General features: G+C 45.5%; 2 protein-coding genes across 2 annotated transcripts; both read right to left on the reverse strand.

The window, feature by feature from the left end:
* Positions 1-325: 325 nt before the first annotated feature.
* LOC147916534 (uncharacterized) lies at positions 326-4,925 on the reverse strand. The gene is made up of 2 exons (XM_087433076.1): positions 3,353-4,925; positions 326-3,048 (listed from the first exon to the last, which is right to left on the reverse strand). The coding sequence occupies exons 1-2, from the start codon at positions 4,499-4,501 to the stop codon at positions 3,040-3,042; spliced, it is 1,158 nt and encodes a 385-aa protein (XP_087289202.1). The 5' UTR covers positions 4,502-4,925; the 3' UTR covers positions 326-3,039.
* Positions 4,926-23,909: 18,984 nt separating this feature from the next.
* On the reverse strand, positions 23,910-24,999 carry FIBIN (fin bud initiation factor homolog). Its single transcript, XM_004418537.3, has one exon. The coding sequence runs from the start codon at positions 24,586-24,588 to the stop codon at positions 23,953-23,955; it is 636 nt and encodes a 211-aa protein (XP_004418594.1). The 5' UTR covers positions 24,589-24,999; the 3' UTR covers positions 23,910-23,952.
* Between the last annotated feature and the right edge of the window lie 2,713 nt (positions 25,000-27,712).

Genomic DNA, 27,712 nt, shown 5'->3' on the forward strand with positions numbered 1-27,712 from the left:
ATTCATTCCCCAACCAAATAAAAGTTTCTCCTTTCCTTTGGGGATGCCATGACTTTGGAAATGATTCCTCATGGCCTCCTATTTGCTGCAAATACACTGTACTTTGTGAGACAACTTCCACTGGTGTAAAGTCTTATTTAACTCACTGGGAGGCGAGCCCACTTGGTTTGGTATCAGTGTGTAGGTCTGCACCCGGATTCGAACCTGCGAATCCACGGCCACCGAAGCGGAGCATGCAAACTTAAACCACTACTGTAGGATTCCAAAAAGGAAATCCAACTCCAGTCTCGGGAAGGCGCGGACCCACAGACACAGGAGACCGAGCTTGATGCAAATGCACGAGGTTTTAATTAAGCGGAGCTCCGGGTCGACACGTATCTCTCGCAGGAGACAGAGGGGTCGACCCCGAACCTTAAGGGGCAAGCTCTTTTATAGGATTCGGAAGCATAAAGCGGGAAAAGGTTGGCGCGGTCTTACATGATTGGCTAATTTAAAACATTTAAACAGTTACATTTTATGGCGCGAATTGCTATGGCGCGAAGCAATTATCAGGTTACACACACGCGTCCCCATCTGGACCCCCTCCACCCCGACCCTCCCAAACTTATCCCTCTGGAGCACTCTCTTGTTCTCAATTTTTCCCCGAACAGTTTAGGGCGAGTCTTCTATGAATAGAGTCAGTCAGGATCGATAAACGTTCCCCCTTATACCAGGAATCCTTAGGGTGTGGAGGTGCCTGTCTCTAAGGTATTAACTTTTAAATTTTTAATATAATTTATTTCCTTCATTCCCCACTTCTTCTTTTGTCCCTAGTTCTAATCTTAGAACTTAGTTTTCGGTGTCTACTATCAGTGGCTCATTGTGTGGGAGAGCTTGGTAATGGCGTTGGAGCATCATAGCATGCACTGCATTGACTCTTTTTCTTATGAAAGCAGTAATTCTATTGAAAACACACGGTCCGAAGACCAAAAGTAGACAAAGAATCAGCAAGGGTCCTGCTAGGGAGGATAGTAAGGTCGTCATCCAGGGGGACTTAGTGAACCAGGATTTAAACCAGCTCTGTTGCGCCTCCCTGCTTTGCTGCCTCATGTCTAATCTTTTCTTTAATCTTTGCATTGAATTTCGGACTACCCCTGTGTGATCTGCATAGAAACAGCAGTCTTTTTTAAGGGCCGCACAAAGTCCTCCCTCTCTTAAAAACAGCAGATCTAATCTTCTTCTATTCTGGAGCACTATTTCAGACAGGGAGGTGAGGGACTCTTCTAATTTAGAGATGGACTGTTCTAAAGTCCTGAGGTCTTCATCTATAGCATTGCTCAAGGCAGTTAATCCCCTTTCTCTTGTGACTAAGGCCGTAGTGCCAGTCCCTACGCCCGCGGCAACTCCCAGTCCCAGGAGTACAGCCAGGGTGAGGGATACTGGTTCTCTTTTCCATAATCTGGATCTCTGGTCAAATTCATCCTCGAAACTATTGGTAGTATGATAATAAATTCTAGGCACCAACTGCACAAGCACGCAAAAATCTTGTGACGAATTGAATACGCTAGTTGAGATGCAGGGGGTTAGGCCCGTGGTGCAGGCCCACCACCTATTGGGTCCTGGTACCAAAAAATGACCAGGAGTAGTCGGAAGGCTGACTTCAATCTTATTACATAGAGCTTGGTAGCCTGGGGGAATTTTTTCTAAGCATAGTCCTGAACCGGTCCCCGACACATCCGTTAGGGTTAGCCGCCCTTCTTTGCCCCAAAGACAAGTCGTGTGGTCTGGGGTGTTATTATAGACCCCCATGGTGGCAATTCTTTCATAATAAGGGGGGCTGACCGCTAGGCATAGCCAGCATGATTCAGTCATTTCAGGGTTGGAATCATTCAAGGCGTAGTAAGCTCTCCATACTAAGTTAAACAGTCTGTGCCATCTTTGCTCAGTAGGTACTGCGGGAGGTGGTGTAGATGGTGGTCGCAGAGCAGATCTGGTGACCATATCTACGGCCCCATTTAGGGTTATGGATTTTACCTGGGGGGGTTTGGGGCTATTTAACCCTATCGGTCTGCTGGCGGGGGATTTTTGGGACAGAGGGGGCCTCTGATCGGCTAGGATCCCGTTTGGCCCTATTGGTCTGCTGGCGGGGGGTTCTATTTTTAATCTAATAGAGAAGGTCAGGCCATCATCGTACCGTTCTTTGTACAATCTTATTCTCCATGAATGACCATTCCTGATCCAGGTTTTAATTGTTTTTCCCTTCCCTGTGAACTGAATGGTTAAGGGGTGGCACCAGGTATTGCATTTTGAGCCCCGACTCATCTGGTGGCTATAATTTGCTCTAACCCTGATTAAATCTCAAGAAGAGGAGGGTTCTCAATAAGTAGTCCCACTGGTTTTACATCCCCAGTTTTTACAGTAGAAGTCTTCTTTGCCCCCGCACCAGGAGTCAATTGAACGAGGTCTGTGGTGACCGGGGCACACGTAAAAGGGGTATGCCTTTAGTTTACCCTTGCGATGGGGGGAGTGGCATCCTCCGGCTTGTTTTGCCCCCCTTCGTCGACCCATGAAATCCCAGTCGGGGGTTCCTATAGCCAGTTTACAAAGGTCAGGGTGTAAGTCTGGCCACCATGTCCAAGGGGAAGCAGTTTTTTGGATTGACCAGGTTATATCTCTTACCTGGGAGACGACTTGCCACGTGAGCAGTTGAGGAGCGTGGGGATTAGGATTGGACGACTTGCTCGCCGTTCCCATGACGCAAACGCAGCTTAAGAGGGTTATCAGTCTTTTCCACCTTCCAGAGATCTGCTGCATTCTGGGGTGCCTTCTTTACGTGTGTGGCGTGAACCCAAGAGGTTATACCGTCCACCTTGACTGCTGTGGGCGTAGTGAGGAGCACCACGTAGGGCCCCTTCCAACGTGGCTCTAATGACCCCGTCCGATGTCGTCTCACAAGGACAGAGTCCCCAACCTGGAATTGGTGCGGGATGAGCAGATCACCAGGCTGGTAGGCCTCTTTTAGCTGGTTCCAGATGTCGCGCCTGACGGCCTCGAGTGCTTTCAAGCGGGCTGACAAAGGTATAGAAGGTATAATGTCAGGGTCATGTATCCCTATTTGTGCCAAAGGGGGAGGGGTTCCATAGAGGATTTTAAAGGGTGTAAGTTTTAAGGGTCCCTGTGGGGTGTTCCGGGCGCGGAACAGGGCAAAGGGCAGGAGGGCTGTCCAGTCACTATCGCCGGTCTCTATGGACAATTTAGTTAGGGTCTCTTTAATTGTTTTATTCATCTTTTTTACCTGGCCTGAGCTCTGGGGTCTATAAGCACAATGTAATTTCCAATTGATCCCCAGTTGACTGGCCAGTCCCTGACTTACCTGGGCAACGAATGCAGGACCGTTGTCAGATCCAATTACCTTTGGGATCCCGAATCTCGGGAGGATTTCTTCCAATATCTTTTTGGCTACTACAGAGGCAGTCTCTTTTCGGGTGGGGAAAGCCTCTACCCATCCCGAGAAGGTATCTACAAATACTAGAAGATATTTATTCCCATACCGGGCCGGTTTGATTTCAGTAAAGTCTATCTCCCAAAAGGTTCCGGGCCTGTCTCCCCGGAGTCTATGTCCAGTGCGGTATTTGGTAACTGCAGCATTTGTTAGAGCGCAAGCTCTACAATCCTTATAAATTTCCTCAGCCGCCTTTCTCAAATCTGGTACCTGGTACGGGGAGGCCTCAATAATTTTAATTAGTTTCTGAGGGCTCAAGTGGGTTAGCCGGTGTAGATGTGATAGATATTCTCGCCCTTCTGCAACGGAAAGGACTTTCTCTTTTTTAGTTAGTTCCCCACCGGAGACAGTTTTGTTGACCTTAGCTCCCTGGAGAGTCAGGACCATAGGTCCTAGTGCCGCCCGCTTGGCTTCCAAATCTGCTAAGCGGTTCCCTTGAGCTATGGGGTCGGTGCCTTTCTGATGACCTGGGCAATGGATGATTGCCACCTTTTTAGGCAAATGTATAGCCTCTAGGAGGCCCAGAATCTCTTTTTTATTTTTGATATCTTTTCCGGCCGAGGTAAGCAGCCCTCTTTGTTTATAAATAGCCCCATGAACATGGGCAGTAGCAAAGGCATACCTGCTGTCCGTGTATATATTCACAGTCTTATTTTCAGCTAACCTTAACGCCTGTGTCAGGGCGATAAGCTCAGCCTTTTGTGCAGAAGTCCCTTCCGGCAAGCTGCTTGCCCACAGAGTCTTTTTCCCGTCTACCACAGCAGCCCCAGCCATCCTCTTACCTTCTGCCATAAAGCTGCTGCCGTCGGTGTACCAATTAGGGGCCCCAGCCCATGGCTCATCCGGCAGATCGGGTCGGGTCCCCGTTTCTGATGCCAAGATGTCGCCGCATTGGTGAACAGGTATTTCATCATCTGCTTCGGGCAGTAGTGTGGCCGGGTTTAAGATGGCCGGTGGGGCGAAGGTAATTTTCTCAGTTAGGAGCAGACTTTGGTAGTGAGTCATCTGGGCGTTAGTCATCTATCGATCTGGAGGCTGTCTGATAATGTTTTTTAAGGCATGGGGGGCTACTACGGTTATCTGTTGGCCCAGAGTTAACTTATCTGCATCTTTTACCAGCTGGGCAGTGGCGGCGATTGCCCTTAAGCAGGAGGGCCATCCACTGGCTACCGGATCCAGTTTTTTTGATAGATATGCGACTGGGCGCTTCCAGGGCCCAAGGGCTTGAGTTAGGACTCCCCGGGCGATTCCCTTTCTTTCATCTACATACAAGGTGAAGGGCTTGGTCAAATCTGGTAGGGCCAACGCGGGTGCCTCTAATAATGCCCGTTTTAGAGTCTCAAAAGCCTTCTGGTGCTCTAGAGTCCAGACAAAGTTCCCACTTTCTTTAGTCAATGGGTACAGTGGAGCAGCCAGGGTAGCAAACCCAGGGATCCACAATCGGCAGAAGCCGGCTGTCCCCAGGAATTTCCTTACCTGGCGAGCGGAGGTTGGGGCCGGAATCTGGGTCACAGTCTTTTTCCGTGCGTCGGTTAACCACCTTTGGCCGTCTTTTAGTGTGTAGCCTAAGTAGACTACTTTTTCCTGGCACAACTGTGTCTTTTTTTTCGACGCCCGGTATCCCAACTCACCCAACTCGGCCAGGAGGCGCTTGGTCCCTTCTTCACAGTCTCCCGGGGTTTCCGCCGCCAACAGTAGATCATCTACATACTGTAAAAGAGTCACTTGAGGGTTTTTAACCCTATAATCAGTCAAGTCCCTGTGGAGGGCTTCATTAAACAGGGTAGGGGAGTTTTTAAAACCTTGAGGTAGTCTCGTCCAAGTCAGTTGTCCAACGATCCCCATATCAGGGTCGCGCCACTCGAAAGCAAAAAGTAATTGGCTTTTTGGGTGAAGCCGTAGAGAGAAGAATGCATCTTTCAGGTCCAAGACAGTGTACCATTTTCGTGATGGGGGGAGGGAGCTGAGTAGGTTATATGGGTTTGGCACGGTAGGGTGTAAATCCTGCACTCTCTTATTTACTTTTCTCAAATCCTGGACCGGCCTATAATCATTAGTTCCAGGCTTTTTTACAGGCAGGAGGGGGGTGTTCCAAGGAGACTGGCAAGGAACCAGGATTCCTTGTTGGAGCAGCCTCTGGATATGGGGGCGGATTCTTTCTCTGGCCTCTTTGCTTATTGGGTATTGACGCACCCTTATCGGGAGGGCTCCGGCCTTAAGATCTATCACGACTGGGGGAATTCTCATAGCCGTCCCTAGTCCCCCGGTTTCAGCCCATGCCGTTGGAAATTCGATCAGCCACTTATCGGTATTGAGCCGAGCTCTAGGCTTAGGCTGCTGATGGAGCCGATATTTTTCTTCTAGCTCCAGGGCCAATATCATGGTGGTAGGTGCGGACCAGGATACTGTAGGCCGAGGTTGAACAAAATCTATTTGAGCTTTCAGTTTGGTTAAAAGGTCTCGACCTAGCAACGGGGTCGGGCATTCAGGAATCACTAGGAAGGAATGGGACACCCTTCCTTTCCCCAAGTCCACTGTCTGGGAAGTAGTCCATGAGTATTGTTTCTGCCCAGTGGCTCCAACAACCAGAGTCTTTTTAGTTTTTAATTTCCCCAAAGGTTGCTTCAGTACTGAATATTCAGCCCCAGTATCAATCAGAAAACTCATAGGGGTCCCCTCAACAGGTAGGGTTACCCTAGGCTCGGGTAGGGCCCGAGCCCCGTCCGCGCTATTCTTCGTCCTCTCCTAAAGACAACACCTTGGGTGTGGCCCTTTTCTTGGGGCATTCCCTTGCCCAGTGTCCTCTCTCCTTACAATAGGCACATTGGTCCTTGTCCAAGGGTTGCCGTCTGCGTGAGCCTGGTCGTGGGGCGTTGCCCAGGTTCCCTGACTGTCTGTGATCTGGCCCTGTCGCTTTTATCACTGCGGCCAGTATTTTAGTTAGTTTTTTTTCTCGTCTCCTGTCTCTCCTGTCTTCCCTCTCCTCAGCCTCCCTTCTCTCTCTCTCTCGCTTTTCCTCTTCACTCTCCCTTTTATGATACACCTTTTCAGCCTCCTTTATTACGTCCCGCAGGTCGTAGTCTTGCAGCCCCTCTAGCCTTTGTAATCTCCTCTTTATATCTGGGGCTGACTGTCCAATAAAGGCCATAATGACAGAGGCCTTCTGCCCTTCCGAGGACGGATCAAAGGGCGTGTACCTGCGGTAAGCCTCCATCAATCGTTCTAGAAAACGGAGGGGGTTCAGTGGGTCCTTGCTGAATCTCTCTTACCTTAGCCAAATTGGTGGGCCGCCTTGCGGCTCCCCGGAGACCCGCCACTAGAGCCCGGCGGTAAGCGGACAGCGACCCCCTACCTTCAGCCGTGTTATAGTCCCAGTTGGGTCGGTTGTGCGGAAACCCTTTTTCCGCCTCAGCTATCGTTGCCGGCTGCCCGTTGGTGCCTCGGATATTCTTTCTTGTTTCCTGTGTGATTCTTTTTTTCTCCTCCGTGGTGAAGAGTGCCTGTAAGAGCTGTTGACAGTCATCCCAAGTGGGCTGATGGGAAAACATTAGGGACTCTATCAGGGCGGTTAATCCGGCGGGGTTTTCTGAAAAGGGGGGATGGTTATTTTTCCAGTTATATAGGTCTGAGGAAGAGAAAGGCCAGTACTGGAGGGGTGACAGCTGGTTGGGCCCCGCAGGAGCTCCATACTCTCTTAGCGGGAGCGCCACCGTGGTATCAGGCCCGTCCGGAGTGGCTCCGCGGCGGCTTCGGGTTCCAGCGGAGGGACCCGAGCCAGTCGCCCTCCGTCCTGATTGCGATCCTGGAACCGGGGGAGGGGTAAGGGGAGGCGAGAAAGGGGCCATTCGGGAGGAGGCTCAATCTCAGGGTAGACCCGGGGGCGAAGGGGTCTCCGACTCCGCTGTTCGAGTTGATTTCGATTTTTGCCGTGTCTCCGCATCCTGCAGCGCCAGGACTCGGGGGCTTAGTTTTTCTGCTTTTACCCATGGCTTAACCCACGGGAGTGGGTTCTGCACCAGATCCTGCCACACTGTAATATATGGTCGTTGGTCAGGATGGGACCCCGGTTTCTCCTGGAAAACAATAGCCCTCACCGCGAGGATAACAGTTAGATTAAACGTCCCCTCAGGGGCCAACCCACATTGAGGGAGGGCCACTCAGAGGCGCAACAAGTCTGCCAACGCCCTTTTTTTATTTCTACCGACAAATCGTGCGCTCTCGCTCTCACTTCAGTCCAGTGGTCTAAGGTCAAAGAGAGGGGGGTCGTCATAGTCTGTCCCATCCCGTCAAATGAGGTCCACGTAACGAACAAAAACAGAACAATGAACATCAAAAACACAGCAAGACAAAAACAACTTTGCCCGGTTGGTGTCTGTACAAGCCAACCGAAGGCGGTTTCAGACGGGAGGGGTTTTCGTGTCCTCCCTGGGAAAAAGAGTGCCGTTTCTTTTTCTACCTGAAAGGTGGTAGTCAGGCTTTCCTGACTCCCTTGTCCCTTGGGGCGTCCCCCAGGGTTGCAGCCTGCAGTTCCCAGCACGTCTGCCACTGCAGCCGCTGGGCCCTCTCGGCCCGAAGCGGCGGCTGCCCAGATACCGAGACCAAAGCAATGCTTCGCGGCGCCGCACACACTCGCACACCCAGTCACTCAGGCTTACCTCCAAGGGGTCTTGAGTCTGGGGTGACCGCGCAGATCCCGGACGAGCCCCCAAATGTAGGATTCCAAAAGGAAATCCAACTCCAGTCTCGGGAAGCGCGGACCCACAGACACAGGAGACCGAGCTTGATGCAAATGCACGAGGTTTTAATTAAAGCGGAGCTCCGGGTCGACACGTATCTCTACTTGGGAGACAGAGGGGTCGACCCCGAACCTTAAGGGGCAAGCTCTTTTATAGGATTCGGAAGCATAAAGCGGGAAAAGGTTGGCGCGGTCTTACATGATTGGCTAATTTAAAACATTTAAACAGTTACATTTTATGGCGCGAATTGCTATGGCGCGAAGCAATTATCAGGTTACACACACGCGTCCCCATCTGGACCCCCTCCACCCCGACCCTCCCAAACTTATCCCTCTGGAGCACTCTCTTGTTCTCAATTTTCCCCGAACAGTTTAGGGCGAGTCTTCTATGAATAGAGTCAGTCAGGATCGATAAACGTTCCCCCTTATACCAGGAATCCTTAGGGTGTGGAGGTGCCTGTCTCTAAGGTATTAACTTTTAAATTTTTAATATAATTTATTTCCTTCACTACGTCACCAGGCCAGCCCCTTCTTGAGCAATTTTTGTAAAATTAATTTTCTTCCCTATCTATTTAGTTAATTAGTAGCTCAATCCTCATAAGGTTGCTTTAAAAATATTTGAAAACAATTCTGTACTCTGTCATCACAGAAAGTTTCAAGTGATCACGTCACTCGTAAGAGAATGATTGATTGAACAATAACTAGAAAGAAGATGGTCCCTCCTCCACTTTCCTCCTGGAAATAACACGTGAAGATTTTATCAAAACAAGTCTTCTCCTCCCTGGTTTCCCTCACCAGGTCTAATCCCTTATTACAAACTGCTATAGCAACATCTGCTTCGCAGTTATCTCATCGATCCCAGTTGTAACTATCCGTCTATTCACTTAATCCACAAGTATTTATTGAGCTTTCTGCTCGGTGTCAGGCACTGTTCTAGGCCCAAGGGTACAGCAGGAAACAGGCCAGACAAGGTCTCTGCTCTCACAGTTTTTCTCCTGTGGGGGAGACAGACAATGGAAAAGTAAATAAAATAATTTTAGGTAGTGATGAGAGCTAGAAAGAAAGCAAAACAGGGTAATGTGATAGAAAGAGGATGTAGTGGAGGTCTACCTTAGATGTGATGTGTTTTAGCTTTCTATTGCTGTGTAACAAATGACCTCCTTACTTTGTGGCTTAGACGATGACAATTTAAATTTCTCACAATTCTTTGGGTTTACTGGGTTCAACTAGTAGTTTTCCTGTTCCACATCATGACAGGAGGTCACTCAGGTGGCTGCATTCAGCTGGGAGCTCAGGTGGCTCTGGCGTGTCCAACATGGCCTCTTACCTTCCCGAGTCTCTCTTCCTGTAGGCCCTTCAGTCAGTGGTCTAGCCCAATGTTCTTTATGCCTTGGTGGCTAGCTTCCAAGGAGCAAGGGTGGGAGCTGCCAAATGTTTTCAAGTTTGGTTCCAGAACTGGTACAGTGTCACTTCCACCACAGCGTGTTGGTCAAGCAAGTCACAAGGCCAACCAAATTCAAAGGGAGGGAAGTAAATACCACCTTCTGATGGGTGAAGTAGCAAAGAATTGAGGCTATCTCTAATTCATCAGACAGTAATTTGATTACTGACTCTTTTCACTAGATTTTAAGCTCTAAGAAAGCAGGTGTAATATTGTTGCTCACTCTCGTTACACTAGTGTCTAGCACTGGTACCAAAAATGAATGATAATGTCAATAAATGTCAGGAAAGGATGAGGAAAGCAAATACTTGGTTTACATATTACCTCCTTCCCATCTTGTAATCATGAAAGGCATTGCTAATGGGTCATAGAATTCTTTCTTCTTGGAGTTGGATAAGACTTTAGTATCCTGCTTGACACAGTGATCCGGGTAGTCTTCACCAATCAAAGTTGCTATGCATTATATCACCATCGACAAGAGCCCCAGAGAAGGCTTTAGGAAGATAGAATGAGCTGGGTTTGGAAAGATATGTAAGATTTGGAAAGGCAGATAAAAGGGACTAAGGGCTTCACTGGCCTATATTGTTCCTTTAGATGAATTAGAATAACCTGTCCCCTCTTGGCAGATGAATAAAAAAGAAACAAAAAATGAAAAAACCACCCTCCTCTTCAGGTGGATGCATCCCCTTGAGTTTGTGAGCAGACGGTAACTTGTGTATGAAGGAAAAGGAGCCCCTGTTTCCAGGCAGATAAACTCCTGGTCCAGGGAATGTGGCTTGATCCAATGCTTTGATGGATTGCACAGACTTCCCAGGAGTATAAGATGACTTTGAGAGGGTATTTGGATATGAGCAGTCATCACAGGGAGACATAAATGAAGGTTATGCTTGAGTTCTTCATTTTCGTCTCTAGACCTCCTTTTCCTTATCGGCAATGGCCTTTCAGGTTGAAGATTCATCCCTACAATTCTTTATTTGGGACCAGTTGATTTTACCCTGCGATCAACTGGGTTTGCAAAGATGACTAGCAGGCATCCAACAATGATTATGTTTCCTTCATGTCAAAACCACCAAGTGGAAAATGAAAGCACCAATCAACCACATGTTTTGTCTACATCATGCCAAACTATTAGTTAGACTAAATCAACACCTTCATCCCCTTTAATTGGCTTGCCAAAATGTAGAGGAAGCCCTAATCAAAGGAAAGACTAGAAATCCAGTGTGTTGAAGCCAAGGAGATAAAATTAGCCTGTTGATAGATGCTTTCACTTTTCAGCCAGATGTTGTAGCATTATAACCATAATACTACATAAAATATGTGACTTTGCATCAGGTTGCCTGGAACTCTATGATATCTCTTTGTTCTAATACATTAGACAACCTTTATAATACAAATCTTCCTAAAATTCTACTTTCTTCGTGCCTTGAGTTCTATAACAGACCCATTGCCTTTGGGAAGAATTTTAGCCTGATAGTTAGGATCCTCAATCTAACTACCACCTCCTCTTGTCCCACTACTCCCTTATGTTGTACATAGTATAGAGCAGGGTTTCTCAACCTTGGCACTACTGACACTGTGGGCCAGCCAATTCTTTGTCATGGGAGCTGTCCTACGCACTGTAGGATGCTTTTTGGCATCCCTGGTCTCCACTCTGCTCCTTTCATGTCACGCTCTATCCCCTAACGCATGTGGTTCTTCCTCCTTGATAACCTTTTTGTTGAGAAGTGGGGTGGATAAGGTGTTAGTGCAGTTTTTTCCTTTCGACCAAGAGCCAGGAGGAAGATAGGAGGAGGAGGGGCCAAATCGCCAAGGGACAGGAGAAAGAGTGTGGACTCAAGGTGGTAATGGTTTTGAGCCCATCACATTAATAGGACGAGGACTGCTTGCTATACGTCGCTTTACACCTGATGAAATAGTCCAGACCATACACCCAGCTGGATTCTCTCGTTTGGTCCTCTTCAAAATCCTATGAGATAGTGCCATTATATCCATTTTACAGAGAAGAAAACTGAGGCCCGGGGAGTTTCAGTTACTTGCCACAGATAGCCCAGATAACAAACGGAGGAGCCATGATTCAATGCAAGGCAGGCTGTGTCCAAGTGTCCCTCCTTAATCCTATGTTAAAGTTTATAGTGGTTTCAGAGATGTTATCCTTGAGACGGTTTCCTTTGGTTTCATCTTCTTGCTATTGAAAGATGGATACCTGGGAGAAAAAGCCAAGTGAATTCCCATCTTCCCTGTGTATTTCCATTCCAGGGCTTTCATTTGCCTTTAATGACTTTCTCAGGCCTTTCTCTTGAGGGTGAGACCTTCCAGGGCTGAGCTCAGCCCAAACATGAAACTTTTGGGAAAGAATTAGGAAAGTCTGGTCAGCTGTTTTTGTAGAGGGGGGAAAAAGATACAAAGTACCTTTTCTCCCTTTCCCAAAATAACTTAGTGTTTGGACTTTCAAATTAGCATGTGGTCAGACCTTTATGAGAAAGTCCAGAATTAATTGAAAAAGATTTGAATTTAAGACTCTTCCTTCTTCTCCCCTTACTGAGCAGTGCCACGAGCATGGAGCACACTGCTCATCAGATGGCTGGTAAACTTGTGACCGGATGGGCGGAGGCTGCCCTGTCCAGAAAGCCCGTCAGCTGTGGCAGAGTTGGGTTCTCATTTGGGCCTTTCCCCTTCATTCTTCCTTTGACCCTCTCCCCACAGGTTCTTCTACAGGTTGGCTATTTATTCTATAAAACTCCCTTATTAGTGCTAAGTTTATACAAAGCATCCAACAAGGGGTTCATTCATTTATCCATTCAAACATGTTTGTTGAATTCCTACAAGGTGCTAGACGTGGTGCTTGGAATTTTATGTGTATTATTCATTTATTCACCCAATAACCCTATGTGGTGAGTGTCATCATCACCAATTTACATGAACCCAAGGTCAGAATAAGTAAACTGCCCTTGGACATTAATGTTGTGAGTGTAGAACTGAGATTCAACCCAGAGGTGCGTCTGTTTGAAAAATCCATGCTTTTAATTACTCTAAGTCCCTGTTTCCTGGTACTACAGTAGAGCTGGGAGACCTTGGTTAGTGTTTACGTTATAGAAGAAAGCCTTAGGGGAACTGGGGATATTGAGCTTGGCCAAAGGGGCTGCCAGGTCTTTGATTAGCTTGACATGGAGGAGAGATAAATGGGGGCTGTGGGTCCCTGAATGGTGGAGGCCACATGGAGACAGATTTCAGTTCAAAATATGAAAGGACTTTCTAAGAATTGGAACTCTCCAACAAATGAGTGCACTCCTCCAGGGAGAAGGGAGTGCCCCATAATCTGAGGAGTGCAAGCATGGGCTGTCTACTCAGTTGGCAGGGCTGTAACATTATAGGGCAGATTCAGGCAGCGGATGACCAGGTGAATGGGATGAGCTTGGCCCCCTGGGTTGTGATTCTGTGACGTCCTGGCCTTAATACCTGGAGTTTATATGACCTGGAATAAGTGTCTTCACCTGTCTAGACCTCAGATTCTCCATTTGTGAATGTTATTTCTAGCTCTGATGTTCTCAGACTGTGTAGCTCTCAGGGCCCAAACTATATCTAGGGAAGTAACTACAAGTACAGGTTTCTTACCATTGTAGCCTGGCAGAGGTTAACATAATGTTGAAATCTCAGGCTTCATTCTCAGGTTGGCTGGCTCAATTCTGGAAACTTAAGCCTAGGGTCAAAGTTTTTTCTTGCTAATTTTCTCTCATTTCTTTCTCAGTTAAATCCAAAGTTTGTTTTATTTAGCTCCCTGGGTCATTGAGGAAGAACTTTCTCCAAAGACTCCTGATCTCCTCATTTAAAAACTTCCTGGTCCTTCTAGAACTAGGGTTCCATTAGAGGACAAGATGGGCCAGATCAAGAGAGGCTGGTAACCAGAGACAGGACTGTGGTGAGACTGGAGATCAGAGAGGAGGCAACAAGATGGGTTTGCATAGGCATTAGGTGACATTCTAAAAAGGTCATTGAGCAGTTTACAAGCAACCCTTGTGAAGGCTTGTTGCAAGGATGACCTGTATTAAATATATGTGACATGCTCAGAATAGCGTGCTGGGCACACATGTAGTATAAAAATATTGTCTACTGTTTTATTGTTATTATTATATCATTACTATTACAATCTTTATCCTTGAATCCAGTACAGCGACTGCACATATTAGGTACTCAATAAATGTTTGTTGAATGAACAGAAACGTAAATGAATAGCCCCTTTGAAAATAGTTTGTTAACAATGATTGAAAGGCAAAGTGGTGGCTGTGTGTCTTGGTAATGGTAAGATTTTTACACAGGAAATGGGAAAGCCCTATAAATTCTGACATCCTGTTAATATTATGTTGTTTTGGTAAACTGTCAGTCTAGATTTTTCACTGTGATTCTTTTCATGGTAGAACTCTTGGAAATTAGAGGGTCTATGGAAAATGTGATTATAGGATAAGTATTTATCATTAGTATGGCCTTTGCCAATTACTAAGCCTGAATGAGTTTTTGTTTGAGCCAAACAGTTAAAAATTGTTCTATTTCTGAAGTTTTCCAAGTGACCAAATGCCCCTAATTAGAAAAGAAATATTGCTTATTTATTCTTTATGTTTCTTGCTAAATATATGAACGTGGTAGTGTTCACTGGGCCAGACTGTCTGCTTTTGTACTGAAGAGGGGGTAGATTCAAGCCTTCTCTGGGCAAGTGTGCAGGGGTCACCATGTCCCATCTTGAGTTCTTGTTCACCTGAGCCCGGGCCTCTTCCCCTGACCCTGGATAGAGTTTGCACGGGGAGAAGCAGGCAGCTGGGGAATTACCAAGCTGCCTTCTCACTTCGGGAAGGCTGCCAAGCTTCATGTGACTGTCCCCAGGGACTCTTACGTCCTAGCTGAAACAGGGCTCGGATCAGTCCAATTGACCAGCTCATGACCTGGAGACTATAGGGGACAACCAGGCAGTTAGGGATAGCAAATCACACAGTGAGCATCTGGGGTTAATGAAGAGGCTCATGCTGTCACCCTAAGGCTTTCCATGTTGAGATCACAACCGGGGTCTGGCCTTCAGTCTTGTAAGCCTAAAAACTGGACTTTGCCAGGGTTCCCAGGACCAAATATGCAGTTAGTGCTCGTTACATATTAGGAATTAACATTCTCTCTCTGGTAGCTGCATTGCCAAGTTTTGAGCTCTCTCACGGTAGCTGCCTCTATCCTGAAGCTCCTGCGTCTTTCATGTGCATCACCCAAGCTCAGGGTGCAAAGCGAAGGCACTGTTAACATCTGGGAGCGAAGGGTAAGCAAGGTTTCTAGCTGTTATTTCCTGCTACAGCATTCATTCTCTTGGCCCGAATGGGGAGGAATGCTTGCGGTGTAAACACGTGCAGAGGAATTTCCCTTCTATGAAAGGGAATGAACATATCTTTGGCTTCTGAGGAGCCTTCCTGAGTGGGGAGGTCAATACTGGTTCGTAGGATGTACATAGAATGACTAAGGCTTATTTCAAATACATCTTTTCATTTCAACCTGAGAACGCACAGGTGTCCTTTCTTAGAAGAGGGTCTTCAATGAGCTGCACGTGGCCAGACTGGCTGGGAATGGTGGCACTTACTTTTGCTCAGTATTATAGTAGGTCCTCTCCATACATCAGCTTATCAGATCCTCACAAGAACCCTGCCAACTGTGTCATAATCCCCACCGTGCAGCGGAGGAAACAGAGGCTCCGAGGGGTTACAGAATTTGCTTATGTTCTGCAGCTAATAAATTGGAGTTGCACGAGGTGAATCAGAGTTCTGTCTCTACTTCCCATGCTCCCAACAGCGAGAGGGAGAGCAGAGGCTGAAACGGGAGGGGAGAGAGATAGGCTGAGGCAGGGGGAGGGGAACCCCGGAGCAGGAAGAAACTGACACTTGGAGGGTAGGAACAAATACACCTCAGAGCAAAGTGAACCCACTAGGTTTTCTGCTCTTTATAATTTAATCCGTAGTAGAATCATGTGGAAAGTGTTAGTGGTTGACTCAGTGGACTGCCAGCAAAGCACGCATTTTGAAAGTTGAGTGGAGTGCCCGCGTTTGCTTGGTCTTGGAATGAGAGCTGGGCAAAGATCAAAGCAAGAGAAGAAGCTCAGGAAACAGATTTCTTTAACTGCCTGCAGGAGGAAACTTCACAACTGGAAAATGCAAGCCATTCCTGCCAACCCTGGAGCACGGAGGCTGTACCCCATTAATCATGGCCGTCAGGTTCCTCTCTGTAAACAGCAAGCTGTTGACACACAAAATGTCTTCCGTTTTTTGTAGAAAAGCAAGGGGAGGTGGTGAAATGTCCAAGCCATCTGAGTAAATGCTTGTTAGAGTCAAAATAGGATGCTCTGTGCCCTTACTGACTATGAATAAAAGGCAATGTGAAATTCTGAAGTCACTGGAAACCTCAAGAGAAAAGTATTATATTTAGATGCAGCTTATCTACTTACAGCTCCTGTGAAGAAAAATGCAGAATAAATAGAGATGCAATGCTCATGCTAAGATCACTAATAAAATGATCCTGGGGACCCTGGGGACCCTGGCAAAGTCCAGTTTATTAGTGTCCAAACTTGAGTGCTATGTCCAAACTTTAGTGCGATCACAGTTTTTGTGTGTAATAGTTGATCGTATGAGGCATTCCTGTGGTTGAGTGCGAATCTCCACCTTCACAGGTCTGTCTGTTCCAGCCCATCAAGTAGGGTAGTCAGAGCTTGGGCTGGTGGGCCAGTGTCGGGACTTTGAGTCAGAGGGGTCAGCTGGGGTCCATGTATTGCCTGATGTAATCAAGAGAGCAGCTGAATCCCATTCTTACATATCCAGCCTCCTTGTGGGTGGGGAAGATGGTCAAGAATCTGAGGGAGGAAATGCTAACATCAAACCCAAAGGGGGAGGGAGAGAAGAAATGGAGCCAAGAGTTGGGGATTGGATCCACGCAGAAGAAGGTTGGGAAGGGAGACACATTCTTCTGGAACAAAAGCAATAATGGGACATACTGGTAGAGGATCAAGGCCAGTTCCTACCATTTTGACCACTGCCACCTTAGATTAAGCCTCTGCCATCTCATCGGCATGACCCAGTAGCCACCTAACTAAGTGGCTTCCATGCCTCCACTCTTCTGCCTACAGACGGTCTCCTCCCAGAGTGGTCTTTTTGTGTAAATCAGGTCATATCACTCCTCTCCTTAGACCTCTAGTGCATTGACATTTGAATAATATCCAAATAGGAATTAATCGAAATTTGAATAACATCCAAATATTATTCATTAGTACCCAAATATATTAATTACATAGTTAATACCCAAATATATTCTCTCCTTAGATCTCCAGTGCATTGAAATTAGAATAACATCCAATTTCTTATGATGGCCCTCTAGGTCCCCCATTACCTGGCCCCACTTCTTCTCTCCGACTTCAAGCTCTTTAATTCTTTCTCCGATTTACTCTGCTGCAGTCCCACTGGCATTTTTTTTTTCTCTTCTCAAACATTTAAAATTATCTCTGCCTGAAGGAATTTGCACTTGCTTTTCTTCTACCGGGAACACTCTTTCCTCTAATATGTACATCCTTGGCTTCTACTCAAGATTTAAGGCTCAGTTCAGATACCTCTCCAGAGAGGTATCTGAAATAGTACATATCAGTGCCTCACATTCTATTACCTATACTTCAGTTTATTTGTCACTTCTTCCCCCACTAGAGGAGTCCTAATGACTTCATGAAACTTTCACATTTCAATGGAAGATCAAGGAGGGCACGGATTTTGTCTGCCTGCTGTATCCTGGAATAGTACCTGATGCATAGGCATTCAATGAATTTTTTTTTCTTTTTGGTGAGGAACATTGACCCTGGGCTAACATCTGCACCAATCTTTCTCTATTTTGTATGTGGGATGCCTCCAGAGTATGGCTGATGAGTGGTGTAGGTCCACACCTGGGATCTGAACCACTGAACCCTGGGCCAGCGAAGCGGAGCATGTTAACCTAACCACTACGCCACCCACCCAGCCGGCCCCTCAATGAATGTTTTTTGAATGAATGAATATCTGAGTGAAAGGCAGACCTGCAAGATAAGTGGTGCCTGGCAAGGAATCTTTATTTCTGGATGCAAGAGTTCTACTGAATAATTTTCTAGTTGTGAACGTCGGGCTACTGTCTCCAAATGGTGAATACCGTGAACCATCCTGACCAGTTCAGCATCTCTAAACATGTGTTACAATCGAATGTGATAATACATGTGAAAGTGCTTGGAAAATGCAATATTTAGCAAGAAGCCAACCGCTCTTAGACAAAGAATCAGAGGGACACATGCAGGTATAAGGAATTTATACTTCATGCAACACAAAATCAAGCAGAGAAAATAGTTCTTTGAGAGAAATTGGGTTTGAACTTTTTCAGTTAAGGAAATCATATCAGGAAAATGTTCATTTCACAGGCCATTCATCATAGATCCTAGAATAGGAAGAGAGTTAAGAAATCCTGTGCCCAGGCTCCTGCCCTCAGAATGGAAAAGCATCCCTGGGGGTTACAGTACGGGAGTCAGACTGCCTGTGTCTGACTCCTGCCCCCACATCTGTCTGGCTGGGAGACCTTGGGTAAGTCCCTTAACCTCTGTGCCTCAGTTTCTTATCCAAAAAGTTCAGAAAATATGATATCTACCTGAATTATAATCCTGGGAGGATTATATAAAATAATATATGGAAAACATTTTGATCAGTACCTGTTCAATAAATATTAGCTATTGTTAGCTTCATTTTGCAACAAAGTGACTGAATTTCAGAACATTTAAGGGACTTTTGCAAAGTTGCAAAGTTGCACAGCTAATACGAGGTGGAGCAAGATCTAGACCCCAGAACTTCTGCCTCCTGAAGCACGGCGGGTAGATGTAAGCATTTTAAAAGGGTTATGCAAGTAAGCATATTTAACATCTAAAATAAACATTGGCTACAAAACCATGTATCATTATATCACTTTTTTCTAAGGAAGAATGTGTGTATGTAGATACTATGGAAAGTACTGAAAGAAGGTAGGCCAGAGTGCAAGCAGTAGGCATATGGTGGGGGGATTTTGAGAATACGGACGACTTTATTTTCCTTGTGTTTTGCTGTTTGCCATGTTATTAGAATTCAGCAGGTATGGCTTATATAGTCAGAAAAAATGTGATTAAAAAGGCAAAACAACAACAATAATAACAGCAACAATGAAACCCCTATATCTCTTGAATGTGTGATTATACCAACACCTTATTTTATTTACTCAGCTTTACATTTTCCAGACAGTTGCGGTGTAGACTCGCGTTGAGCTCCGGTAGAACGTAGTACGTGCACGAATTCCCCGTGCTGCGCGCAGGCTCGTTCTTTCTTTGGGCGTCAGCTCCCGCACGTCTGTATTCCAGTTCTGTCCTGGGTAATCTATATGGTGGCACTTTAAAAATGTTTGATGAATGACATATCTGTCAGGATCCTGACTCTGGAAATAGTATTCCTAAGGACCACCCCAATTCCAAAATTGCTAAAATGATTCGCAGGTTCTCATTCTCTATACTGGTGAATTTTTCTTGCATGTCTGTATTCTATTTCTAACCAAGACTTCTGATGTTTCCAGTTGTTTTCCCTTTTATATTAAAACATTTATATCACATTTAGTATTTATATTTCACACCGAAGTATTATTCTTTATCAAGAAGATTTTAATAATCATTTTCTGGAAAATGCCGCAAGGAAATTTGACCACGCTACCCTTCGTATCTTGAGCGGTTTTCACGCACATTTTTATTACTTGTCAAAATAGTTTATAATCTAAGTTTCAAGGTTTCTCTCAGAAAGTTTTGAGCCTATTTCCTTAGCAGAGTTGTAAATGAGAGTTTCAAAGGCAATGAAAAGTATGAAAAAAAGTACGGGATAGTTTCTGGGGCTGTCCGTAACACCTACACCTGTTGGCTTCTGCTGGCGTCTGCGAGCGTGGCTTGGGTTGCCGCAGAGGCTAACATGGCCTGGTGTCATTTATCCACAGACTCTAGATAGACAAATACCTATGGAATGCTTCGAAGTAGGAATATGGAAGTGTTCACATGGTCAGATTGGAAGGGTGAGGATTAGTGGTGTTGCACAGTGCGTCACACAGAGAAGGTGTCGGTGAGGAATTCTGTAACCAGAGGAGCTACTGGGCTTGTGACTGACAGCTGTCAGACACCTGAACTGCTGTAGGATGGAGGCTGATTGGCTTCTAGGGGACAAAGTTTGGAGTGGGCAACTGGTGGCCCCAGTGGACCCCTACCCTCCACGTTCTTCTTTTGTTTGATCATATATCCCACTAGATAATCATTAGTTTAAAAAGTGAGAACATAGTGAAGTATATAAGATATCACAGAGTTTTAACCTTGGGAAAATTACCTAGGCTTTCTAGGCCTCGGTTATAAAAATATTGATAATAATAATAATTATAATAGTTATAATAATAATTATAATATAATATAATATAATATGTTATAATAATAACAGATTAGGAAGAAGGCCCTGGCCACCTACTGCCGAAAAACTTGGCCATGAAAACCCTAAGAACAGCAGGAAGCCTTGTCTGATACAGCACTGGAAGGAGACAAGGTGGCGCAGAAAGACAGGGCAGGGTTCCGCTCTGCTGTGCACAGGGTTGTTAGGATTTGGGATCCACTTGAGCGCACTAACAAGTAACAAGTAACATTTATTGAGCATTCACTCTATGCCAGGCACTATTCTAAGCTCTTGGCATATATTAATTCCGTTTAGATAATACTTTCCTCGCAGTTTGTTGTTAGAATTAAGGGAAATAACACTGGCAAAAGTTCTTAGCAGAGGCCCTGGCCAATAATACTGAGTTCTCAAAAAAGTTAGCTATTTTGTTGTTATTGTAACTACTACTACCACTACTAAATGCCTCCTACTCCAAATTCAACTCTGAGAGGCTTTCTAAACTTTTGGTTAGATGGAGTCCCAAGGCTTTGTAAGATCCCAGAATTACCTACAGCCTAACTCAGTGCCTGACACACATTAAGTGATTGACAAATATTTATAAAAATTACGCATATCCTAAATTGTAAGGATGATTTTATAAGTAGATTTCTCAGGGAAGAAAGTATGTAGTTTTCTTCAGATGCTCAAAATAATTCATGGTCTAAGAAATAAAGAACCATGACTTTAAAGGAGAATTTGTCACCATGTGGGTAACAAAATCCTAACAAGAATAAGGAGGAAGTGGGGAGGAAAGATCTGAGCAGGGCTGGCTCTCCACCGTAGATTTGGAAGAGCCTTGTGACGCTAGCCTCTGGGTTGGCAGTCCCGGACGGCTCCGTCTCTCTGCCTGGAAATTCTCATTGCCCTCTGGGGTCATTTACATAAGACTCTGGGGTTACTGGCTGTACATCTAGCCTTGAATGGATGATTCAACGTCAGATAATTTTGTTCTGGTTTTGGGGAATCAGAATGCTAGCACTGGAAAGAGCCTCACACAGAGTCTATTTCAGGATTTTCAAATTTGTAGCAGATGTGTCACCGTTCCTCTTCCTGCACCCATGCAAAACATCTCGAATTGGAGACAGTTTACGTCTTTACATCTGTATCTTTACAATCCTTCTTAGCATAATATTGTATGCAACCACTAGCAATTGATTGAAATTAGCATGCAGAGGAAGCCAGATTTCCATTCGTGTCATGTGTCTGTATCCTCCTCTTATAGTGGGGAAAGTCGAGGAGGTGGCATTTACTGTGTCTCTGGATTAGACTTGAGCACTGTGAAGTGGGCGATGTGAAAGTTTTGAGATATGAAGGGTTATGACTACAAACTACAATCATTTGAGTACCAATATCATCTCCTTTGCCTCTGCCATTATTTTTCCTCATCTTTCATAGAATAAAGAAGGAAACCCTTTTAAATGATCATTTCCCTTCTTCCCACACACCAGTCTAGAGGCAGCTGAAAGCAGGCCCCTGGGTGATGGGAAGAAACTACAAATGATTATTTTAAGTATTATTCCATATGTCATTCTTTTTTATTTTAAACAGTGAGATAGTTATGCAAAGGTTCAGGCTTCAGGCCACTCCCTCTCATCTCTCAGCATTGTGGGAAAGTCCTGTACAGTAGTCCCCCTTATCCTGGTGGGTACTTCCAAGACCTTCAGTGGATGCCTGAAATTGTGGATAGTACCAAACTCTATATATGCTGTGTTTTCTCCTATACGTCATACCTATGATAAAGTTTAATTAATAAATTAGGCACAATAAAGGATTAACAACAGTAACTAATAATAGAGTTGGCTTTGGGGCCATTATTAAGGAAAAGAAGGATTCCTTGAACACAAGCCCCTTGATACCATGTTAGTTGATCTGATAACCAACTAACTACTAAGTGTCTAACGGTAGGGTGGCATACACAGCAAGGATCCGCTGGACAAAGGGATGAGTCACACAGCGGGTAGGACAGAGTGGGACAGCACGAGATTTCATCACACTATCCTGCAAAGTGTGAGATTTAAAACTTATGAATTGTTTATTTCTGGAATTTTCCATTTAATATTTTCAGACGGAGGTTCACTGTGGGTAACTGAAACCACAGAAAGTGAAGCCAAGGAAAAGGGAGGACTACTGTACTTAAATCTAAGAGACCGGGAGCTGTTACCACTAGCTGAGGATCAGTCACTCTCTGGAACTCAGTTTCCCCTACGGTAATAGGAGGATTTTGAACACTTCATAGGAATAGAAAACTGGGTTCCTCGTGCGTGGGAGAGAAAAATGGCTCACTGTTGAAGAGTAGATTGTGAACATTTATTTTCTCGTGTGTGTGTGTGTGTGTGTGTGTGAGTGAAAGGAAAGTACATTTAAAGTGAGGGTGAGGATTGGCCAGGGAAAGACATGAAATAAAATGCATTTCCAACACTTTAAACCGTTAACTAAATAACATAGACCTGGCTTCAAAATTATTAAATGTCATTGTATTAAACATCTGTAACTTAGAATGGAACACTTCCTCTGCATTAGGAGGGCACATAAGGTATGAACCTTGTCATAAATTTTTCCAGTTGATTCTTTGGGAAAAACTGGAGTTTTTAGGCAGACCAGCAGAGATCAAGTACTGGCACAGCCTAGATTTTTTTTTTCTCTTGAGGATGGTAAGGGTGGCCAGGGAAGGGAGGATTGCCAGACATGTAGCTGTCCTTCTGCCTTCTTTATCATACACTCTAAGTAAGCTGGCTTAAATCTCATCCTTCTCTTTGCTTTTGCACCAGCCCCTCTTTGCAATTTGAAAGTTATGAATATAAATTAGAAAATAAGCCAGTATTGTACGAGAACATATTTATTGGCTGAATAATAAAAACTTAGTTAAGGAGTTATTAGAATTAGAATTCTCCCTACTTGAAGTACAAGTTTCCAATGAGCAAACAGAAGCAAAACCCCCAAACGAGAAAGAATACATGGGTAACCTAAGTCATAGGCATTTGGGGGTGAGTTCCAACAGTCTGTGTACTGCTTTGTAGTGGACTGTAGCACTGACGGCACAGACATACAACGAGAGCCAGCATATCAACACGAGTACGTAACCACTACAAAGCTTAGGCTTCTTAAATGTGGCCACTGTAACTTACACACGCCCACAGGGCACCGCAGACATCTCCCTGCAGAGGAAAATTTGCATATAGTTTCTAGCCAATACTTTTACCAAAAAAACAAAAACAAAAACAAAAAAACACCCAAACTAAAAATAAAACCTTGGAGACCATGGTTAATAAATAAGAGAGAAAAAGAGAAGAAGAATCTGGCAACTTCCACCCCCTGGCAGGCATGCAGAGCAGCACCTCGGACCTCATCTGAAAACGGGTGACTCCCACAACCGTCAGGGCCCAGGAGAGAAGCCCGAAGGCGGCAAGGAGCCGTGCACTGTGCTCTCTGGGTGCTTCCACGTCGTCTCCAGGATGGGGGAGTTCCATCAGTCCCTATGCATAAGCTGTGTCCTTTTAGATGTGGCTGAAACAGGTGTCTCTGCAGAGCTGTGAAGCCCTCTAGGGAAGGCGGGAAGCATGGCTTTCAACTGTTCTTTCCAGGTGACAAATCAATAGCAATCACATAAATAATGTACAAAAACAAAACCACTCAACTCTCACTTCTTCCTTTTTAAAGATGACTTCAAATCACTCTCCAAGTGCAAATCTGGATATAAAAAAATAATAAGTAGAAGGGAGCGGTCAGCCCCTCTTCTGTCCCACCCCCGCCCCCCTCCCCATGGGCTGGTGTGGTGCCCTTTCCCGGCAGGGTGTCCTTCCACCTACACTTTAAGATAATCATTTTTCAGCCGACCTAGCCGGGTCCCGTGGCTCCTGATGGTGAGGGCCAGCAGCTCGTATTTGTCCCTGAGCCCCACAGAGATGTCGAGCGTTTCCTTTAGCAGGGACCTGGTGTGGACCAGCATCGCCAAGAAGTCCTCGTTGAGCCTGCTCTCCTGCCGGCTGTCCTGCTCCTGGCCCTGCTTGAACTTGCTTTCCAGCTCGGTGAGGGACTTGTCCGAGTTGGAGTAGGCGTCCCCGATCTGGTGCGACTCCCGCCGCAGGTACTTGCCATAGCTCTCTTCCCCGTCCAGGTCGTAGGAGATGCTCTTACTGATGCCCTCCAGGACGCGCCCAGCGTCCTCCACCTGGCGGCCCAGCACGGTGAACTCCTCCCGCAGGGTGAGGCTCAGCAGACTGCTGGCCTGGCTGCCCTCCCCCTGGGAGCAGCGCCGGTGGTCACTCACCCTGAAGAGCAGCTGGCACTTCTCAGGGTCATCGTTCTCCTCATAGTCCCCGTCAGGCACAAAGTAGTGGTGCAGAGTCCCATTGGACATCTCCGGGTAGAGAGGGCCATCGAAGTAGCCCTGACACAGGTGGCAGAGGAAACCCATCCAGAGGAACTTCAGAAACACCATCCTGGATATTCAGGTTGACCGGGGGCCCCTGGAGAAGACTTTTCGCCACGCAAGAGGAAGGGGGTCCCCTGGGGAGTCAGTGCCTCCCTGAGACGGCGGCAGCCTCAGCCCCAGCCGGCTCGCTGCACCCTGGCCCCGCCTCCCCAGCAGGCTTCATGTGGCTGTGGCACCAGCGCTGGGTAGCACAGCCGGCCGGCGGCAGCGCAGGATGCACCCTGGCTCTGCGCTCCTGCGCGCGGGCTCGGGCTCGGTGGCTGGAACTCAGCCGGCTCTTTCCCGGCGGGATCGCGGGGCGGAGGGGGGACCCCTCCTCCAGGGCTCTGGCAGGCCGCTGGCTCTGTTGCCCCACTCTTACTCTCAGGGTCCCCCTTGCTCCTGGGAGATGGAGCCTGTAGCTGGAGAGAAAGGCGCTTGCCCTCTGATACTATTTCAACTCCTGGACTGGGTGGGAATGCGAGTTTTTCCTTTGGCTAATGATATCCTGAGGATCTCTCTGCTCTCAAATTACAGCTGGTTTCGTCACTTGGAAGCCAGGGAACAAGTTTGGAAAGAAACCTCTCACCAGGTCTCTGTTATTAAAGGTACAGGGTCTCTTTTTAAAGATTGGAAGGAAGACCTTACAAAATAGACTTTAGCTTGAAGGAGAAAATGGAAAGAGGATAACAGAATTCTCACAACAGAAAGACTAGTTTGCTATTAACATACTGGGGAGAAGGGTGATTATCCTGGAGCAATGCCATTTCGCACTCTTATGTAAGTATCAGTTTGACTGGATTTGTTGAGTGTGTCTATTTTTATCATTAAAAAGTTTGTGACTTTGAAGGCAAATTTGAAGTGTAGGAAATGGCAGTTTTGTGTAGAAAGGGTTAGTTGATTAAAGTTTATAATAACAATACTTTGGAAGCAACAGGAATATGGAAAACTGACTAATACATGGTTGCAAGGATATATAAGAACAAAAGCTGAAAAATGGAATTTTGCCAGTTTAATAAGTAAATGGACAACTGAGAAAATTGTTTAATTTTATGAAAAACCTTCCGTGCTAAGCTCCTGCACTGCATCTTCCTAACACATTTACAGCTATGCCTTTTTTGGGGCACTTGAAAGTTTTTGAAGCATTTGGGGCTGGTACTGTTATCCCCATTTTCCAGATGGAGAAACCAAGGGGCCTAATGTAAAGCAAATTGTTTATAGTCACAGAGTTAGACTATAGTCGAGCTGGCACTCATTGTCATAGGGTCTTTTAATTTAATTTAGAAAAAAATGTATTTTTTTTTCACCAGGCCATTTTAGTTTCCAATTTAAGAATTGATTAGCAAATTGCCATCCTTCAGGCTATCTCATTTGTTCAACAATTGTTTGTTGAGCATTTACTATATGCTAGGGTCTGTTTTAGATACTGCAAATAGGAGCTTACATTCTGGGAAGTGGAGAGAGAATTAGATCAATATAAATAAATAAGACATATGGTACGTTGGACAGAGATAGGGTTGTGGAGAAAAGACAGGAAGGAACGGGAAAATGGAGGCAGCAGTCCTATTTCCATGGTTATTTCCTCTTTCTGCCTTGAAAAGTAACTGAAACACTCATGTGAGTTGCCTGTGTTTATACTTATCTCCCTCTCCAAGTCTTAAGGGACTGTTGTCATTCAGAGCCACACTGCTGTACAGTTCTGGGACTGTCACACTTGTTGCCATCATTTTCACTGACATAAACAACCCAGAATTCTGGATAGACAATAAGTCTGATTAAATAACTGGATATTTTGTCGATGTGGTGTCACATGCGTAGACGTTTTGAGACATGTTGACTGCACATTTTAATTCTTGTCCAGGTATTTGGCATCATGAAAACATAGACCAAAGGAGTTTTCTTAGTGTTTTTGCTAACTAAAAGACTAGGGCTTATTTTCATTGTATTCCAGCAGAAAACGACGACCTTCTCCAGTTGAGAGACCGGCCTGTTGGACTCAAGAGCCATATTGCTTCATTCCTTTTTCCCTGGGACCTTCACAAATGACAACAGATGGATTCAAATTGGCCACTTGGCCAAAGAAGAGAAGAGGAATTTACTCTGATTCACTCCACTTCTTGCACAATCCCTCCCTGACTTACTAACCAATTCAGTTAAGCAAACCTAAATGAAGCACTTACTACTACAGTCATGCACCACATAACAACATTATGGTTAATGACGGACTGCGTATATGATGATGGTCCCTTAAGATTAGTGCCATATAGCCTAGGTGTGTGGCTATACCATCTAGGTTTGTGTAAGTACTATAGGGGAGGAAAAAATTTTACTCTACCTTTCCAGGTTCTTTTGGCTGCTCTACAAATTAAGTTGACATGAGACACATAAACAGGAGAAAACCACACAAAATTTTAATAACGTGTATACACGGGAGAAACCCAGGAAAACTGAGTAACTTGCCAAAATGGTCAAAACCCTCACCTTAAATACCATCCTCAGCTAAAGACAAAAGAGGATATTGGGGGTGGAGAGAGTCAGGGACTTCAAAGGAAGGGAGGCAATTCACAGGTAGGTGAAAAGGAGCAAATGTTTGAAAATAAGTGTTTGGCCCCACAAAAACAGAAGCACACAGAGGGGAGCCCAGCAAACAGGCTTTTCTGGATTCCTCCCTGTCTCCCACCTAGTTCACGTTACGCTAGCTTGCTTCGTGGGACAAGTTTTCTTATATGATTTCTTTTAGGCAGTCAAGGGAGAGTAATAAGAAAAACTTTCTGAGTCTTTTCTTTCTTAAAAATAATCAGCCTAAAATAATCCTCATGTCAAAGAGACACATTTTGGGTTGGCAAATTTTGTTCCCCTTCAGTACTCTCTATGTTTGCACAATGAGGAATCGCCTGATGACGTATTTCTCAGAACGTATCCCTATTTGCCTGGTTAAGTGACACCTGACTGTACTTGCCCCCTGCTATGTGCAGGGTGCAGTGTTAAGTTAGCTACAGATACAAAGACATGCAATAAGAAGTTTCAGCTTACAAAGAGCTTGCTCTCTGATTGGAGAGTCAGGTAAATATACATACACAGTCATAATAAGAATGGCTAAGAGTATTTATTTTTCCTGCAGTTACCTCATCTAAAGATATGAATCCCATGT

This window comes from Ceratotherium simum, chromosome 7 (genome assembly GCF_057802395.1).
Source record: "Ceratotherium simum simum isolate JZ-2026a chromosome 7, ASM5780239v1, whole genome shotgun sequence".
NCBI classification, from domain to species: domain Eukaryota; kingdom Metazoa; phylum Chordata; class Mammalia; order Perissodactyla; family Rhinocerotidae; genus Ceratotherium; species Ceratotherium simum.

What these genes read in the sequence shown, in the direction of transcription:
- FIBIN (XM_004418537.3), bottom strand. Translation starts at nt 24,588, where the DNA reads ATGGTGTTTCTGAAGTTCCTCTGGATGGGTTTCCTCTGCCACCTGTGT.
- LOC147916534 (XM_087433076.1), bottom strand. Translation starts at nt 4,501, where the DNA reads ATGACTAACGCCCAGATGACTCACTACCAAAGTCTGCTCCTAACTGAG.